The 20,106-nt window shown below is 37.6% G+C and overlaps 2 protein-coding genes across 4 annotated transcripts; one reads left to right on the forward strand and one right to left on the reverse strand.

Annotated features, from left to right (window-relative positions):
• The first annotated feature begins 980 nt into the window (after window positions 1-980).
• Window positions 981-14,419, forward strand: slc1a6 (solute carrier family 1 member 6). 2 transcript variants are annotated; one of them, XM_055184227.2, is made up of 10 exons: window positions 981-1,207; window positions 4,356-4,613; window positions 4,756-4,893; window positions 6,704-6,911; window positions 6,993-7,035; window positions 7,110-7,420; window positions 8,771-9,004; window positions 9,548-9,742; window positions 11,609-11,743; window positions 12,581-14,419. In XM_055184227.2, the coding sequence occupies exons 2-10, from the start codon at window positions 4,397-4,399 to the stop codon at window positions 12,777-12,779; spliced, it is 1,680 nt and encodes a 559-aa protein (XP_055040202.2). In that variant the 5' UTR covers window positions 981-1,207; window positions 4,356-4,396; the 3' UTR covers window positions 12,780-14,419. The 2 variants fall into 2 exon arrangements, with proteins under 2 accessions (XP_055040202.2, XP_055040201.2); XM_055184226.2 differs by lacking the exon at window positions 981-1,207 and adding an exon at window positions 1,683-1,835.
• Window positions 14,420-16,192: 1,773 nt separating this feature from the next.
• On the reverse strand, window positions 16,193-19,549 carry ccl44 (chemokine (C-C motif) ligand 44). 2 transcript variants are annotated; one of them, XM_055184229.2, is made up of 5 exons: window positions 19,146-19,284; window positions 18,894-19,023; window positions 18,470-18,617; window positions 18,194-18,226; window positions 16,193-16,672 (listed from the first exon to the last, which is right to left on the reverse strand). In XM_055184229.2, exons 2-5 carry the CDS (start codon window positions 19,007-19,009, stop codon window positions 16,664-16,666), a joined length of 306 nt encoding a protein of 101 aa, XP_055040204.2. In that variant the 5' UTR covers window positions 19,010-19,023; window positions 19,146-19,284; the 3' UTR covers window positions 16,193-16,663. The 2 variants fall into 2 exon arrangements, with proteins under 2 accessions (XP_055040204.2, XP_055040203.2); XM_055184228.2 differs by having other exon boundaries at window positions 16,202-16,672; window positions 19,278-19,549.
• Between the last annotated feature and the right edge of the window lie 557 nt (window positions 19,550-20,106).

Below are 20,106 nucleotides of genomic sequence, written 5' to 3' on the forward strand. Positions count from 1 at the left end.
CCCTGGAACATTTCTATCAGTCAGGTTTCTGTAAAATTGAACACTTTACACAGATACACTTTAGCCTTATTCTTAAATCGGACAAAATGATATGACCACCCATTGTTATAGTGGTTAATAGGCTACTGTGAAAAACAAAAATTGTGATTAAGTTTGTATATCACTGCATGCCAAACCGAGGTTTTGAACAAGCTATGCGAGAACAAGACGTGTTCAGCAAAAAAATTGGTGATATTTGTAACTTGTCAGATTTCCAAAGAGGACAAATCACGAAAGCTGTAACCTTAACAGCCTGCTTGGTGTTTTAAACCAACAGTCTCAACAATAATGTAAAGAGAAACCAGTTCCCAAATTCAGCCTCTCCGAAACAACTGGAAGATGATCTGATAGAGGATTTGCCCTCGTATATTTTAACAGTTGGGCCTTTTTCATATCATACTATAAAATGACATGCATATTCAAAAATGCAAACACAATTCATACCCACCTTTAACCCTTATCACTGCATATTTGAATGCTTATTGAATTACAGGTTCCTTAAAAGACTCATTGGAGAAAGTTGCAGCCAAAAAGAGTGAGAGTTTACACAGTCAAACAGACCTAAGACACTGTGTAGGTGGGTGAGTGGGTAGACCGGAGCAGAGGGCATCAACACACACGCGCACACGCGCGCACACTATACAGTGATGAAAGCTGGACCTTAACAAGTACTCAAGCTGCCATGTTGTCATGGTGATGACAAATGCGTGATGTTTGGCTCGTGTCCATATCTATAGTAGTACAGTGCAACAAAACACTTTAAATGCACGTTTATTTATTGCGTAATGAATATCAAATTCCACATAATAACTTTAAACAGTTAAATGACATTGTGTCACTATTATCAAACAGTCTGGAATGAATATATTATTATAAGCAGCAGGTGTTGTGGATGCATCTACTCAGTATTAAACGCGCCTCCCCCATTGAGACTTTATTAACGTGTTGATTCTTTGCGCTATCGGGCATTGGGTCGTTTCATCATCTCACAGAAAGAATCGTAACCTCCTCTTCCCACGCTTAAATCACTTTCAAGGCGTTTTTCAGTTTTTTGTAGGCATACAGGCTAAATAACGCGCAGTCTCCGGTCATTACGCGCTGTGAGTATCTCCTTTGCAGCGCGCGCGGTTACCATTACGCACGGGAGGACAAGAGCTGTTACAGAAGGGTAAGTGGCTTAAGTGTTATTCTGTTTAAAAATTGTCTATAGTATATGTATACTGTACTTTTTGAAGTTTTCCAACATATTTCAATGATAAAGAAAGTGAAAGGTCATATTGGCAAAAGTGGGCTTTCTTTATCAAAGAACATTTAATTAAGTTGGCTATCTGGACAAATGTACATTCAAAGCCATGCCTAGAAAACAACTTGTTCTCTGGCTATCTGTTGAGTGTCTGATGTTACGGTCCAGTATGACTATTGGAAAAAAGTGAAAGAGATGGGGGTTAGATTGTGACCAGGTGAGCTTTGTAGTTCTCACCTGGGGTGCTTGTAGATGTTACATTATTTAAACTGATCTGAGATCGGTGGTGGGTTCATCGTGTGGGGATCAATGGAAAGAAAACTGGCTCTAGATCAGTCTAAAAGAAAGACACTGACCCATAGTGTTGCCCATGAAAAGATCTAAAGGTCAGGCCAGATGACAAACCGTTTCATGTATATTTGGCACACGAGTTGAGTTTTACCTTCGACCAGTTCAGCCAACACTGCTGCCGGAGACATCACAGGTTAATTTTTCTCCTACAAGAACGCTACAGTACGGTACACAGTACCTCAACACTGAATAACCATGAGTGGTGAGTGAACTGAGAAATATTTGATGGTTTTTGTACATTTGAATGAAGAAAATGGTCATGTTATTTGCATATAGGTATAACATTATTTTAACATATTTGCATAATGCTGCATTGTAATTTTGGTATGGTTTCGACATCTAAAGTGGCCATTTTTTAGTGTTGAGCATTATACGTGATTTTTCTTTGTTTTCAGGAAAAAGATAATAAATAAAAGCATTTTATACTATTACAGAAAAACAAAAATGCAATATTACGTGTGCGACACAATGCTGCAAGGGTGTTGCTTAGGTATTTAGGTATTTGGGTACTAAAGTGTGCTTTGCTATGTAATTAATGGGGTGTTTGGGTGGCACTAGGTTTTGATTTGTGGGTGGTTGCACATAAATGTAAATTAATTATATTTTCTTTTGTCCATTTCCCCAAAACAGTTATAATTAGTTGGCTGGGTTGGTTGAACTATCATTAATTAATCAAAAATCCATGCCAAGCATACATCCATTCTGTAGCCGGTTGCATAAACATAGCCTTGACATTAAGACTGTGTCTTAAGAATAAGTCTGACTAACTAGCAATTAGTTAGGGCTACGTGGTCTTATTATTTGGATTTAAATTAAACCAATCTATGTAACATACTTTAAACAGTTCTGATCAGTCTTGAAGACTTGACTTTAAAGACTATTAGAGGTTTATGAAACCAGGTGCATCTAAGACAGAATTTATAAAGACCGTCTCTGTGGCGACACTGTGTCCTGTTTATCTGGAAGTCACATGGTGCTTGTTTGTTGCCTCAGTGTGACATTTATTTTGTATTTAGTGTTTTGTAATAAGAGCATTAGAGTACTTCTTGTCTTTAAAGGATTGAGTCTGGTGTTTAATTGCGAAGTAGGTAGTGAATTTTAATACACTTGCTGACCGTTACGGCTTTTTACTTAATTGACTGTTTTTCAATAATTAAACATTTAATATATACCCTTCCAAAGTGTGCTAGAAAGGTCATACATGGCCCCTACAGGACTTGTACCACTTTTACAAATGGTGCTAAATAGCACTGAAATTGGTTCACTAGCTTGTAATAATAGGGGAACCACATTTATATAGCATATCACTATTAAAAAATGAAGCATTTTTGTCAAATCAACATATATATTTTGCTACTTCTTTTAAAAAACAGCTTTAACTAGTTTTTATAAGTTATCTCAACTGTTCACTTAAAATAGCAGACTTAAAAGTTGCTTTAACCTGCTGCATTTTTTTTTTTACAATTGTAGAACCAGCATTACAATAGCGCGACTTATAAGTACTATTTAGGTGCTCTAAGCACTTAAAGTGGTTCCCCTATATGATCACGAGACACTGAACCACTTGTAGTGATATTTTGCACATTTGTTTTAAAAGGTGTATTAAATATAGTTTTTTTAACGGTACAATTAAAATAAAGGTACAAAAGCTGTCACTGGGGCAGTTCTTATCCAAAAAGTACACATTTGTACCCAAAAAGTGCCTAAATGGTACAGTAGGGTATCCTTGGTCCCAGTGAAAGCTTTTGTGCAATCTAAAAAATGCTTGGATAATTTCAACCCAGGGTTGGGTCAAAATAGGACTAACCTAAGCCATTGGGTTAAATTACCCCGAAAAGTGTTTATATTTGACCCAAACAATGATACAACCCAGCATATTATGTTTAAAGAACCCAGCATAGGATACGTTACAATCCATCTGGTTAGATTCATCCCTTTTTGACCCAATGCTGGGTTAAAAAAACTCAGTGTGTTTTTGAGTGTGTAGACTATAAGTGGTTCTCAAACTGGGGGACGTGGCCCCTTGGGATGCTGCAAGGTTGGGGCACCACTTTTATGAAATTTTATAAAAGCATGAATTTATCATAATTAAACCTTTTAATTAAAAATAAGACTACTAACCAAAATAACTTTATTGTATCATTTATAATGTTTTGTTTAATTCAAATTTTAAGTTTCATGTGATACATTTTCTTTGGGGGGCCACAAAGTGGGCACCGTCCTCATAGCGGGGAAACATGCAGAAAAAGTTTGAGAACCACTAGACTAGAGTATTACAAAACAAATAATTTGATTAAATAAAAAACATATATTTTAATTTCAGGTTGTAATATGTACATAATTTGCATACTGTGCACAGTATAGTAGTAAGAGTGGAAATAGTAACAGTAGTATGATGGTACGCTATTCTGAACAATTGATTTTTTTAATCCACCCACACACTTACAGTTTACAGCAGAGACTAGTGTAGTAAATAATAGTACAGTATAGTACATAAGAGCTATAGGTTTAAACAAACAGTGTAGTAATAATAATGAATTATTAGTATTAATATAATAATTTATAGTCTTTAAAAAAATCTATCCAGGAGGTAAAGCACCATGCAGATTGAATTGCAAATGTTAGTGTGAAAAAAATCTGCATGATGAGAAACTGACTAAATAAATAATGAAGAAAATACTTCTTCTAATGCCTCTATTCTCCCTTCTCTGTCCTCCATCAGTTTCTCATGAAACCCTGTTGGATCATGTGTTAGACTTGATTATGAACGAGAAGCCCCCGAACAGCACCAGTCTGTTTTTGAGTGAAGATTCAGAGAAGTCCCAGCGTACCGACGAAGGCCTGCAGCGTCTTCGCAGGGTTATACAGAAACAGATGTCTGGAGGCAGGAGAAAGATGAGCGGCTTCACACGAGAGAACATCAAGACGTCTCTGCGACGGAACGCCTTCGTGCTCTTTACTGTCGCCGCTGTGGCTTTAGGTAAAGCATGACATTTGGAAGAAAGATTGTCTTTTCTATAATAGTGAAATAATTTAAAGGTGCATTGTTTAACTTTGTTTGTGTGTGGTTAATTATGTTAAATGGCTATGACGTGTGGGGTTTGTTTGACTGTATTGCTCAGGTGTACTGCTGGGATTTGCCCTGAGACCTCACAACCTGAGCATCAGAGAGGTGAAGTATTTCTCTTTCCCTGGAGAACTGCTGATGAGGATGCTTCAGATGCTCGTTCTGCCCCTCATCGTCTCCAGTCTCGTCACAGGTACTGTAGACCGGCATTTACTTCACGTGATCCTAAAAATGTAAAGGTTTATGCTTAAAAGCAGTGGCGACCGGTGACTGCTTTTTTCGAGGGCGCTCGATACGAAGTGTCACAACATGTATGTAGCACGTCATGTGTGTGGTTTGTAATTTCCAAATATGTGTTCAGCGCGTCAAGTTAACCTAGTGTTTTGTCAAAATAAGTGCCTGCTGCAGATGCGTCTGAAGGGTTTATGATAAAAGAGATGCTCGTGTTTGCCAGATACTCGCATAATTAATATTGCTCTAATTAAATTCACGTGTTTTAGGCCATAAAACATTTTTTGTTTCATACAATCATCTCCTCACTATCTGCTAGCTGCCTGTCCTCTGAACACACTGTAAAAAAACGCGGTTTCGCAAACTGCAACAAAAACAGAGCGGTCAAACCTACCATCACGAAACATAACAAAGTGTCCCAGCTAATAAACGACAAGAAGGGTTAGGGAGTGGGGGTTGGGCGCGTTCATGACTCGTTCAGAAAGCAAGGGGAGGAGTTAGCTACGCTCCGTTTAGTTTGACAACACTTCGAACATCAACAGGAAGGGACGTCACACAGATTCGCTTATAGCGCCTTTAAGGGAGTGTCTTGCGTGTATTTTGTGAACGTGAGTCTTCCCTGCTGAGGGGTCCGGCTAGGACTAGCGTGGGCTGGTGGCTGGTTTTGGCTGGTTTAAGATGGTTTACGCTGGTCCTCCCAGCCTGACAAAGCTGGTCATGCTGGTGGGCCAGCTGGTCTTCCAGCCTGACCAGCTAAGTCCAGCTAGACCAGCTTAAAAAGTGACCAAAACACAGCTAGACCAGCTTCCTACACAGCTGGAGACCAGCTGGGGCCGGCTCGCCAGCTTGTGCTGGTCTTGGCTGGATTTGTCAGTAGCGTTTTATCATAAACGGTTTTGACGCGTATGCAGTAGGCTCTTATTTTGACAAAACACGTAATGCACACGGTTCACATGACGCAACAAACACATATTTTGAGAACATGAGCAACACACTTGACATATTTGAATTTGCGCCCCTCGGATGAGCAGTCACGAGCCGCCACTGCTTAAAAGTTTAAAATTATTTTGTAAACAAAGTACTTACTTCTTTCATTAGAAACTGCAGTTTTATTTTAAAAATATTTTTGACATGGATGACCAATTGTAATAAAGTCCACTGTGAGGCGAGCGATTTAGAACCCAAGTGTAGTTTAGGAATCCTAAAGTGGGAACAAACATAGACATATCCAAAAACTAGACTTGACATGATCAAAACAATGGCATGGCATGGCATGAACTCAACACCTAGATAGACATACAGATTAACAAAGCTTGACAAAAACAATGGGAACATGAGGGCAATATATACAGACAAGGAACCAATGAGAACATGACACATCAGGGAATAGGGCAAGACAAGATTTCAAAATAAAGGACCTGAATATGAAACAAGATCTTTAAAATAAAAGACATGAACATGACATGACAAAACCCATCGACCAATGGTACTAAGAAGAAATAGTGAAGAAAAAGCAACCAAAGGGTTCAGAAAAGATGTGAACTCCATCAATACTTTTTAAAATACATGTCGGGTTGAAGAAGCTTGTTGATAAAATGCCACAAGTATGAGTTTTAAATTATTTCAGATTTTTAGAATTCCTATAGTTACATTTGTGTTATTCCATAGTTTTGATTATTTTATGGAATGTGGAAAAACATATTAATTCAGAATGAGAAAGTGTTTCCATTGATCTCTTGTTTATTCACAACATATTTTTCTTTATAACGCAGGAATCTCTTCTTTGGACAGCAAGGCTTCTGGGAAAATGGGAATCCGTGCCATCATTTACTATATGGTGACCACGTTCATAGCCGTTTTCATCGGTATTATCTTGGTCATTATAATCAAGCCTGGTAAAGGGAGCAGGGACAGGCCAATGACCTCTAGTGGCAGCATCGAGCCTGTGCAGGCAGCTGACGCATTTCTGGACCTGATAAGGTGCGAAGAATGATAATCTGTTGCCATGTGTGTTTATTTTTGAAATATCATGGGAACTGATTCTTCTCGCCTTTGTTACAGAAACATGTTTCCACCAAATCTAGTTGAGGCCTGCTTCAAACAGGTTTGGAAATCCATCATACAGTATGTACGAAATAACATAAACAGACATTACTAACCGCTCATCTTTTCTTCCAGTACAAAACAGTATACAAGAAGACCATGCTCACCAGAAACATCACCATCACGGTCAATGCGACAGAAAGCATCAACTCTACAGATCTCCAGGCATCTAACTTCAGCACAGTCCTGCAGAACATCCAGGAAACGGTGGAGGAGGTGATACCTCTCTCAGGTTCCTCTAATGGTGTGAACGCCCTGGGACTGGTGGTCTTCTCCATGTGCTTTGGATTAGTGATCGGAAACATGAAGCAGCAGGGTCAGGCACTGCGGGACTTCTTCGACTGCCTAAATGAGGCTATAATGCGCTTGGTGGCCATCATCATTTGGTTAGTGTCTGATTATCATCCTAAAAATTCTGCTGCAAACGTTTGGTTGTGAAATGAAAAGTACTTCTGAAAAATATGCTTGAAATGATGTACACTCACCCCAAATCAAGATTTTAATATCAATGAGCCTTTGAATCGGCTGTTTAATGGAGCGGTTTGTCTCATGGAAGCATACTAACACATTAAGATCACATGACCAGCTGAATACTACACGACTAGTGCCCAGATGGACACTGTTATTTTTATTCTGAAATAAAATAATCACGGGTGACAAATAAATCCATGAAAGTATTTCTGCAATGCCATCGGTAACCTAAAATATTAGCTTTCTTGCAATGCTGCATCCACAGCAATGGACTCAATCTGCTAGACCACTGTCGACCATTGAAGCGTTGCTGAGTGGTCTTGATTGAAAATGTCAAAATGTTACTTTATAAAGATCTCTTTATAAAGAAATGCAATATAATATACATAACTACATTATCAATAGTGTATAAAGACCTTACATAATAAACTGTATTGTTTTTATTACCTTAGTATGAGCCGTTTTTATCTACATACAACATGGGTCCCCTTAAATGGTAGTCGCCGTCATCTATCTACAGTAGCCCTAATCGGACAAACTGCTCGATCGTGTTTTGTCACTACGCTGTCTCAGACGATAATGTGTTTGTGCTGTGGCAGCTAGCGTAGCTTCAGCCTGGCTCCGCCCTCCTACGTGCTTCTGCTTAATTTTCATTTCGCTTCAGTACTATGTCTGGGACTGCTGTGTAAAGTTTCGTTTTCTCTTGCAAAAATCTGCAGGTCCAATCAGTGAACAGAGGGGGGTGGCTAAGAACGATGACGTCGAGGTCGGGCGTCAGTTTGAGAGTTGTAGTTCCATAATGGCAGCGGAGAAAGACGTGAGAAAAGCTATTCGGTCCGTTGTTGCAAAACTGCCGAATATACAGAAGTTACAGCCGGAGCAAGAACAATGTTTGCTAAGTCTTGTTGGTCTGATCATTCAATTGTTGTTTCTGGCCGGTTTCGGCGCATGATATACGTCATGACCACACGTTAGCGATCGCCCATGGTGACTCTGGGCAGATCCAATAGTTTTAAACTTTAACTGAGGATCCTCCTTAACGGAAGTAACGCTTTGCAATGGAGCATGGCCAGACTCTCTGTACAAATGAAATGAATGTACGAGAGTCTGGTTGGACCAGGCTAACGTAGCTTCACTATGCGTTTCGAAATGGACCTTTGGGCTGAGCCGTTTGGCTCAGTGCTAGATGCCGCTAAAAGTCCCATATCGCACCTTTAATATACCGCAGTAATGACTGTCATCCAACATCAAATTGTGTCTGGCAGGTACGCTCCAGTGGGCATCCTCTTCTTGATCGCCGGGAAGATAGTAGAGATGAAGGACCTTGCACTGGTTGGAGGACAGTTGGGGATGTACACGATGTCCGTCATTGTCGGGCTGCTGATACACGGTCTGTTCGTTCTGCCCTTGCTCTTCTTCGTGGTGACCAGGAAGAACCCTTACACCTTCATCGGAGGTCTTCTGCAGGCTCTGATCACGGCTCTGGGCACATCCTCCAGGTAACCACTGTGGGTGGAGTATAAACTGAGAAGCTAAAGATTTTATCTGAAGTAAAGAATTTCTGTTCTGGATTATTCCCTTTTGGGTTCCTGTCGCTCAGTTGGTGGAGTAATGCATAAGGTTGTGGGTTCGAGGGAACAGAAGATAGGCCGATACACTGGTGCATCCCTTAACACACCTACTGATAAAATGTATACATTAAATGCACCATAAGTTACTATGGATAAAAAGCAAGTGCCACGTGCATAAACATGATGCATAGTTTTTTGGTTGTACTGCATGTCATTTCATTTTTGAGAAATGTAATGTCGAACATAAAGCAACCCTGTTATGCTAAAGAGTGAAAATCAAGGCTCAGTCCTGTAGCTCAATTGCTAAAGCATTGTGTTAGCAGTACAGTGTCATGGGTTTGACCCATACAAAGAGACTGATAAACAACAACAAAAAAGTGCACGGATAAAAGTGTCTGTTAACATGTAAATGTAAATAGTGCTAGCATCTATGCAACTTTTCATCTACAATCACATATCTCTGTTCCTCAGCTCTGCCACCCTGCCCATCACTTTCCGTTGTCTTGAGGAAAACAACCATGTGGACAAACGAGTGACACGATTTGTGTTGCCGGTCGGAGCCACAATTAACATGGATGGCACTGCTCTATACGAGGCGGTGGCGGCCATTTTCATTGCCCAAGTCAATGATATGGACCTGAATTTTGGACAAATCCTCACTATCAGGTCAGTTGTGCTATTCACATGTACAAGTGCTAAGTACAAGTATAAAAAAGTTTAACTTTATAACTCAAATGAGGAAATAAATTTTGGGGTGTCGTGTATTGCTCTTCATGTCAAAATATGTGTTCGGTGCGTCATGGAAACCTATGTGCATGGCGTGTCATGTCAAAATATGTGCCTGCTGCATACACATCGAAAGTCACGATCAAAGATTACACATGAGATTAAGCTAGTATCTAGCAAACGAGAGCGTTTCTTTTTTGTTGGGCTCGTTTTTAGAGCAGATGAACAGTAAACATTGAGAGGCAATCAAAATTCATTTAAGTGCCGCATTTTTAAGGCACTTAACTTCAGCGCGTGAGCTTAGAATAAACGTTATTGTCCATTGGTGTGAATGCTAATACAGTAGGGGTGCTCTGATCAATGCCGATCTCCACAAAAAATACGTGGCCGATCACTATTCTGAATCGGACAGCCGATCTTATTCACAGCTATTTCATGTACTACGGCTTTTGATCAGTAAGTCCTTATCGATCTAAAATCACTGTTAGTTTGAGTCGTTTATAACATGCATTTGAAAAAGCAACACCCGTCAAACATAATAATTAAACATGTTCTTTATTATTATGAAAATACCTGAAAAGGTTTGAAGAACAGCAATATAAATATATCCTTCAGCCATTTCCTGGAGCTGCGTGTCATCATAGCTGCGTGTGTATTGTTCTTCGTCTACAGCGCATTTTGGATTTCTGCACAAGAGCGCCCCCTGGCTTTTGGATGTGGCGGCATTTCGACGTAATTCATTGAGAAGCACAGCAAGCATTATCGGCCGATCGATTGGAGCATCCCTATAATATAGTTATTATTATTATTATTAGCCCTAATCTTCAGTTATCGCTCTTACTGTGAGTTCAAACCAGATGCGAGTTCAACGATTTGCGCGAGTAGATTACATACAAAGTCAATGCAAAGACGCAATCAGACGCGTCGTTGCGTGGGGCGATGCGAATGACGCAATATGGGCGGCGTGTTTGCAAACAATTATTCGTCTCAAATGCGTCTTCGCCCAAATTGAAAACATTCAACTCGAGCGAAAAATTTGCATGACACGAAGTTAAATCCCGCAAGTAATCTAGATCGGGTAACGCGATGCCCCGCGTTTGGTGTGTACGTAGCATTAGTGTAAATGGATCTTTAAAGGGGGGTGCATGATCTCTGAAAGCCAATGCTGATATTTGAAATCACCTAAACAAACACGCCCGTACCCCAATAGAACCTGGACCTTCTTTTGATAGCCCCATACGTACGCAACCCAGGCAATGATGTCGGTTAGTAGACACGCCCCTTACTGCTGATTGGCTACAAGTGTGTTTTAATACTCAGTCCGACTCCCTTTTCCAAAGTGTTTTTCAAAAATCATGCATCCCACCTTTAATTGTTATTTGCATTTTACTACAATGCAAATGTTATGTGACCCTGGGCCACAGAACCAGTCAAAACAAGTCGCACGGGTATATTAGTAGCAATAGCCAATGATACATTGCGATTTTCTCAATAATTAGATTTTTTGCCCCCTCAGATTCCAGATCTTCAAATAGTTGTATCTTGACCAAATATTGTCCTATCCTAAAAAAAAATCAGCTTTCAGATAATCTCAAGTTTTGTGGACCAGGGTCACATATAGTAAATAACATTAACATTTGCTTTCTGGACAGTGCTACATTTCTAAAATAAACCAACTAGATGGCTACATGCATAGTGTATAATGGTTCTGATTATTTCACCAATTTTATTCTCATTACAACTGTGTCCCCTTCTGAAAAAAATGTCAGGTAACAGTGTATTTAAAAGTCCCCATCTTTCCTCCAGCATCACGGCGACCGCCGCCAGCATCGGAGCAGCAGGCATCCCTCAGGCTGGGTTGGTTACCATGGTGATAGTATTGACATCGGTTGGACTGCCCACAGAGGACATTACACTCATCATCGCAGTGGACTGGTTCCTGTGAGTACCTCTCAAATGTCACGGTGAAGCGTACGGCTCCAGTAGAGAGCACTCTTCCAAAGGTTATTAATACATAATGCAGACCGCTAATCTGAAGGCACTGTTGACACATTACACTTTTACATTGTGCTTCTGTTATAGCAAACATGAAACTAAAAACACTGCTGGTCTAAAGGCTGTATTATTACTGGGGTTTGGACCAATGAAAGCATTAATATCAATATATTACTATTGGTTGCATCAATACCCCTATTATAAAATATTAAACTGTGACGCATCTCCTACAGTATTGGTTCCTGTGTTAAAGATACCTGAAATGTGTAGCTTGGTGAGGAAAGGTGAGATGTTACTTTACTAAGATTAAACAAAACTGTAATAATGACCTAAAACTTTCTCCTGGTGGATGATTAAAATGTGCAAAAAGTACGCTAACCCTAAAGGACACGAGTCAATGCATAGACATCAGAATACTTGGGTGGGCTATTTTTTGATCGCCGAAAATAATTTTTGAAATGTTTATATTAGGGCTGTCAAGCAATTAATCACAAACAAAATAAAAGTTTGTGTTTGCATAAAGTATGTGTGTGTGTGTACTATGTATAGATATATAAATACACACACACATACATTCAATTAAAGAAACTTTTAAATATTTCTTAAACATATACATGAATGTTTGTGTACTTGTGTACACACAGTACACACATACATTATGCAAACACAAACTTTTATTTTGTATGTGATTTTATCATGATTAATTGTTTGACAGCCCTAGTTTAAATAATATTCTTTGTAAAAGTTATTTTTATCTGTGATTTTGTTTTTGTGTTTCTGCAGGGACAGACTCAGGACCACCACTAATGTATTGGGAGATTCGTTCGGCGCTGGTATTGTTGAGCATCTGTCACAACAGGAACTTCAGAACCAAGATGTAGAAATAATCAACTCTGTGATCGAGGAGAATGAAAAACCTTACCAGCTGATCTGTCAGGACAACGACTCTCTGAAACATCGTAACAGTGAAACCACCATGTAAAAACCTGAAACACTTCAAACCTTAAGCAGTATTATACACAAATAAAAATCACAGTGTGCTAAATAAATATTGTAAATAACACAGACATATCAATATCATTAGTGTTACTAAACGAAACACCAATCCGACTGTTTGAATTATGATTTTATGTATCAGTGTTTTGAATTAACTTTGAAGTTAATTACGTCCGAAGCAAAGTAGCACCCAATAAGGAAAAGTTCACCGAAATATGAAATTTCTAGTGTATTTTTGTAAACAACACTATAAAATTACATATCAGCTATCTTGACAAGTGATGAGTAACTTATAATAAAGCTGACTTAATAAAGCAAATTTAACTTAATTTAATAAGTTACAGCAAGTTATCACTAGTCAGTACAGTTAAAATGACTAAAATGACTAGTTGATTAAATGTAATATTCGCACAAAGAACTGTACAAATTAACACAGCAAGTTCAAATATGACTGCAAATTGATACGTTTGTGACGCTGATTAAAACATAACAATAAGATTAAAATATTAATTGTTTTCTCTTATACACTGTAAAAAGTTAAACCAACTTAAAAAATGACTTTAATTGGTAACCTAAAAAAATTAAATTTATTCAATTTAAAATTTCACTTAAAGGCGGAGTGCACAATTTTTGAAAAACACTTTGGAAAAGGGAGTCGGGCCGACTACCAAAACACACTTGTAGCCAATCAGCAGTAAGGGGCGTGTCTACTAGCCTGAGTTGCGTATGTATGGGGCGGGTCTATCAAAAAAAGGTCCAGATTCTATCCGGTGATGTGTTTGTTTGAAATTTCAGAGATCATTTAAATGAAAATTTCAAGTTGAATAAACTTACTTTTTTTAGGTTTTATCAATTGAAGTAACTTTTTAAGTTGAACCAATTTTTCACTTTTTACAGTGTAAACATATTGTAGACATATATTAACCCATTTGAGCCATTTGAATTACTTTAATGATGGATGTTTGTGCTCTTAGATCTTTGCCATGTTGGCTTTTTCATATAAAATGATTAATTTGTGTCATATAGTACCATATCATAAGGAATTTTAATATTTAGGTAAACAGTTCCTTCAAATTAACATTATGCTTTTATTATACTGTAGTTTTTATACAGGGATGACGATTCAAGACTGTTGTAAACATTTATAAAAAGCGTTTTTGAATTAAACTGTATTGTTATTAAACCAGCATACTTACAATGTGTTTTAGATGTTACCTCATACAGTATGCATGATGCTAAACACACCCATGACATCACATGTAGAGGCAAAGGAGTTACTCTAATGTTCATATGATGTAAAATAATATTGTTTATATAATATTTGTTTCTTTGATCCATTTAACTTTATTATATTATACAATGCTGGACTTTTAATATAGGCCTAATGTCATGTAAAAGACAGTTATGTACAGTATTGTGTAAAAGTCTTAGGCCACCATTCTTATTAAAATACTAACAGAAAATACAGGAAATATGTTAGCAAAATGTAACCCCCCACACAATTTTCTGAACAAAATGGCTTCTTCTGAAATGTGTTCTGTCCTATAGTTACCCAGCCCTGGGTTAAAAACAACCCAATATTTTTTAGAGCCTGCTATTGCTCAAGTTTAGGAGGAGATTACACTATACTTCACACTTCTTATCTTATAATTTTCTTCTTTTTAAAATACTGCATACATACTAATTAATACTGATACTACATAATTAGTATACTACATATATAATACTACACTCCTGTATTTCTAGTTGTATTCTAATAATATATATTGTCACTATACCATTCCAAAAACAACAAATCTAATGATGGCATGATTCTTCCCATAAGATTGCTTGTATGTTACTTTATTATGATATTGGTTGTGATAGCCAGATGTTTATCTGAATTTTGCCATTAGAGATAGTATTATCAGGTAGAAGTGATACATTGTTATGAATAATTTTGCTTTCTGCTTAAATATGTAAATGATTTGCCTAGTTTGCCTAGTTCTCATATCATCCCAATGTTGCTTTTATTAGATAATAAACAAACATACAGGGAGAATCTTTCTAATGCAATCTGTTACACTGTAAAACCTAAAGGTTGACTCAACTCGGACCATTTAGGTAAACCGGTTGCATTAATTTTAAAACACATACATTTGAGTAGTGTGAACTTAAATATAAATGCATAACTGCATATGATTCAATTTGTTTAAGTTCACACTATATATAAGTGCATAATTGCACATGACTCAAGTTCACAGTACTTAAATGTATGTGTTTTAAAACTTAAATGGTCTAATGCAACCGGTTTACTTAAATGGTTTGAGTTAAGTTAACTGTTAGTTTATATGTGAAAATGTAACTGTGTTGTTTTCATAGTATTGTAACAATAATTCATTATGAACAAGTTGTGGTTATTTATATATCACTGATAGCTTATATGGCAGAATTGTGCTATTGTAAACTGTTGTTCCAAATTGACATTTTCTAAGTTGATGTGGCTTGAATTACTTGATTTGTCAGTCTCGAAGGTGTCAAGAAAATTAAATGTCTCAGGAATAACTCAGTTTATTTTTCAGTGTTTCTCTTGTCAAATCAAACCACAACAGACAGTGTGGCCTTGCTTTACATCAGAAGCAGCGTCCTCTAGTGCTGTGTAGTGGTCAGACAAGTAAATGCATGGATATAAAAATCAAAACAGTCCACTCATTGGCCATGGAGATATTTATCATGCTGATAGAAATCTTTTTATTAGCGTGTTAAATTATACTTGCACTTGTATTGGACTTTAAATCAAAATCATTTTAATAAAATGTATATATTGCTTGCCCAAGGCAGTTACAAGCCATTTTTACAAAAAAAAAACATGATTTAAATGATTGTCATTTATTACAATTTTTATTATTTAATTAATATTATTATTTATACATTTATTACTAAACCTGATACCATAATAAAGGATTAAGTTGTGCTTTAGGATTACAATAGTTATGATTAAAAGCTATTGGTAATTTGCAATAACCCAATATTTAGGATTGGACCTAAAGTGGTTTATGAGTACAGTAAAATAAAATAATTGCATTTTCTAACTAATTTAAATAGCCACATAAAACAAATTAAATAAAACACAAAAGTATTCTTAACAAATAAAATGCAACATTTTAGAGCAATCTGATTTAAGATTTGGCTTAGATATTTCTTTAAGTACCATACAAACACATGTATGTGACCGTTTCTGTGAAATCCAGGTTAAAGTCTTAATCTCATGATGAGATCAGGGGCATCAAATTTCGATTCAGTCACTGATTTCAATCTTTGACGTGACCTCAGTCAACATAACAATGTTATATTTTCACAGAATGCTCTTTACATTTTGTAAGATGCTTTTATGTAGAAAACAAGCTTGTTTTTCACATACAGGGTCACATATTTCTTCAGTATGATCAAGTTAGAAGAGACCCAAGCTGTTGCTGCTGTCTGTTACAATAAAAAACAATAACATGTTCTGTGTTTTCAATGTATTTATTATATATAAAAATCAGTTGTGTTTTAACATACACAAGATAATCTGTAATTGCACTATAAATTGTTGAAGAACAGTCATACCAGCTTTACTGGACTCTATAGAAGAGAGTATAAGTTATAGAGACTATACATAGCTGCAAAGATTATGAACAACCTTATTGTAACAAGTCTCAAAAAAAGAATACTTTGGCATATAGATTAACAGTCATTTGAGAGGACATCTAAATATCACAATATATCTAGATAACATACTGTTTGGTAATGATAAGTTATGAGTCTACATATATTGTCTTATCCATATAAGAAAACAGTGATACACAAGAGAAGGCTGGAGTTTCGCGGATCACCATTTACTTCCTTGCTTCACTTGGTCTAGAAAAAATGAAACGATAAGAAATAGTTGTGTTTGTGTCAATGTTTGCAGAAATACACAGAATAATGTTTTCTGTTTATGCAGATGTATCCATTCATTTTATTTATTGGAATTTTGGAAAATCCTACAATGTCAGAAAAAATTGTCAAAAAATAGTACCTCAAAGGTACATACTTGTAGCAAATGTACATGTCTGTACCTAAATGGTACATATTACGACCTTTTGCAAGGGTACTACACCCCAGACATTTTTTCCAACAGTGTTCAATAAAGAGTGCTTGAATAATACCAACCAGCTTTTTTGGTTCCAAACTAATTTAAACAATTGGAAAAAGACAAAGAAAGACTGTAATTAAATGGGACGTATCATGAAAATCTGACTTTTTTCATGTTTAAGTGTTATAATAGGGTCCCCAGTGCTTCTATCAACCTAGAAAATGTGAACAAGATCAACCCAGTAACTTATAAAAAATAGCTCATTCAGATTTCGCTTCCTATGTGATGTAGAAAGGGGAAAATTATAATAATACCACCCATTAATCTGCACTATCCAACCACGGGACTACCATTTAGTGCAGAAAAGGAGTGAGAAAGAAAATATTTGACATTATGGCGATCAGTGTTTGCATTTCATCAGCTCATATGCATTTAAAAGGACACACCCAAAAATGACACATTTTAATAATACCACCCCTTAATCTGCACTATCCAACCATGGGATTATCATTTAGTGTAGAAAGGGAAAGAGAAAAAAATAATTAACAGCACAATTGAGTTTCAATTTCAACAAACCACCATTATGGCGATCAGTGTTTGCATTTCATCGGCTCATTTGCATTTAAAAGGACACACCCAAAAATGACACATTTTAATAATACCACCCCTTAATCTGCACTATCCAACCATGAGATTATCATTTAGTGCAGAAAGGGAAAGAGAAAGAAAAGAATTGACAGCACAATTGAGTTTCAATTTTAACAAATCACCATTATGGAGATCAGTGTTTGCATTTCATCCGCTCATTTGCATTTAAAAGGACACAACCAAAAATGGCACATTTTTGGGCACACCTATAAAGTGGCTATTTTAACATGCTATAATACATTATCGATGGGGTATATATTGGGTTTAAAACTTTACATACAAACTCTGGGGACACCGACGACTTATTAAACTCATAAAATGTCCCCTTTAAGTTCTTTAATGAAAATGAAATACTCTATCCCATCCTAATGTTGTATAAGGACAATAAAACTATTTACAATCACTTAAAAGTGCTGGGTTGTTCCAAACCCCAGATTAAAACCATTGGATTACTATAAATTAACCTAGAAAGTGTCCATATTTAACCCAAACGTGCAACAACCCAGTATAGATTAACAACCCAACCATGGACCGAAACCACCTGGAATTTTTTAGATTGCATCCTCTGAGGGTTTTGATTTTCTTAAGTTTTTCTATAGGAACATAGAACAGGTTTTACTTCTGCAGTACTGTTGAAATGGCATCAAATAGTTTACCTTGTTCATCTTTTGGGAATCAACAACATCGATCTGTTAAACAGAAAATGACATTTCAAAACATTACATTACATTAACACATTTGGTAGATGCTATTAGAGACCATTACAATGCATGCATTTTTTCATCAGTTTCATGCATTCCCTGGGATTTTAACCTGTGACCTTTTATGCAGCTAAAGTGATGCTCTACCAATTGAGCTACACGAAAACGTGTTTACTTTTGTTGTCGACACATATAACTGGTATCAGCTCCTTAAATCCGTCGAAATCTTACCTCCGACATCACAGGGAGAGTCATATGCGGATGTAGCCACATGGTCCTGCGGGCTTTGGCTCCCTGCCTCTGGAACAGTTTCCGTAGTAACCTCTTCACCTTCCTGTCCTTTGGATCGGCACACTTTACCGCCTTTTTGGTGTACAATCTGCCGTGATTAAAAAGGCGGGCACATCATCTCCAAGTGCTCTTAAACTCTTTCTTTACATACAGAAAATCCTTAATCTTTTCATCTGGTACGGTTGGGCCAAATCGGCCCCGTTAAAGAAACAGTTTGGGCATTGTCCACCCAGCCCGATTGCATTCTTTTGGTCTACTTGCTAGACAATTACAGCTCTGACCTGCTTAGACTGCAATGCCTTTGAGCTTCAATAGGGCATATTTTACATGTCTGTGATTGTTTCGGGATGCCTGAAATACTTGCATGATGGCTTTTATGCTGCAGTCTGGCCCCTCGGTCTGCACCTCAAACCTCAGGACATCTTTGGTCCGGACCTTGTCATGTGAGTACCGCATACAGCACTGAACATCTCTCTGCATTTGGACACCCTTTCCTGGCATGAAGAGAAATTCAACACAGATTCAGACCTAGCAAGCATCCAAACCGATAGCTAACCCAATATAAAGATAATCAGGTGTACGGAGCTTTCTGTGGCAGCAGTTACTTCGTACATACATCTTGCACCACCACAAACACCAAACTCCAGCATCCGTCTGGCTATCAGAGCATTACATCTCTATCCCGACCACCGAGATCTGGTTCCTACCGCCCCGTACCAACATCACAGATGCGTGAGTTTCACCTTACCTTCCAGGTCGCTGAAAAGCATGGCAGTGAGGATGAGGATGGAGACGGTGTGCAGGAACATGGTGAAACCTCAGAAGGATTTAATCCTCCGTTCTGCCTGCTGTCCTTCTTGTGCTGTTTTTATTTCTCTCCTCTCTCCCTCCCCTACGCTTTCTCGCTCTTTTCCTCTCACGCACCAACACACCCACAATCTCCCTCGCTCCCCCTTGCTCACTGTTTTTACAGTCGTAGTCTCTCTCGTCAGTCGAGAAATGCACAACTCCTTTCAATTAACACATTAAGATATAACATTGTAACACACGGGGTTCAAGAGCATTGCCCCATTTTGCTTGGCTCTCGATAATAAATTGATGCTTTCAAAAATGCTAAATGTAGATTAGAAACAGCAGGCTGAAATGTAATGGAATGCTGAATGAAAGGCTGCACCTTACAATGGCAAACTTTCTTGGACACCCCTGATATATTCAATGGCAAAAATGTCGGACGGAATAAAATCCAGAGGTCGGTTTTGTAAAGAGTGGAGTGTGAGAAAACATTCAATGATGAATCAGGATTCAATATGCATATCTGTGTGCAGACGTCCTCACGTAAAGGTCTTGAGTCGTGCGAAGAAACTGAGCTGGGACTTTATAGTTCTGGCATAGCTGAGATCATGAGATGGAAAATATGCCATGTGCGTGTCTAGGGTGAGTGTGGAGGCACTGCACAGTTTGGTGAACGAAACATGACCAAGGAACATAAATTTTACATTAAAACAAGTGTTTTTTAAAACACTGAACAAACACTCAAGCAAAGGAGAAGAGTTGATTGCATTGAGGGTAGCTGAAGA

This window comes from Misgurnus anguillicaudatus, chromosome 14 (genome assembly GCF_027580225.2).
Source record: "Misgurnus anguillicaudatus chromosome 14, ASM2758022v2, whole genome shotgun sequence".
Taxonomy (NCBI): Eukaryota; Metazoa; Chordata; class Actinopteri; order Cypriniformes; family Cobitidae; genus Misgurnus; species Misgurnus anguillicaudatus.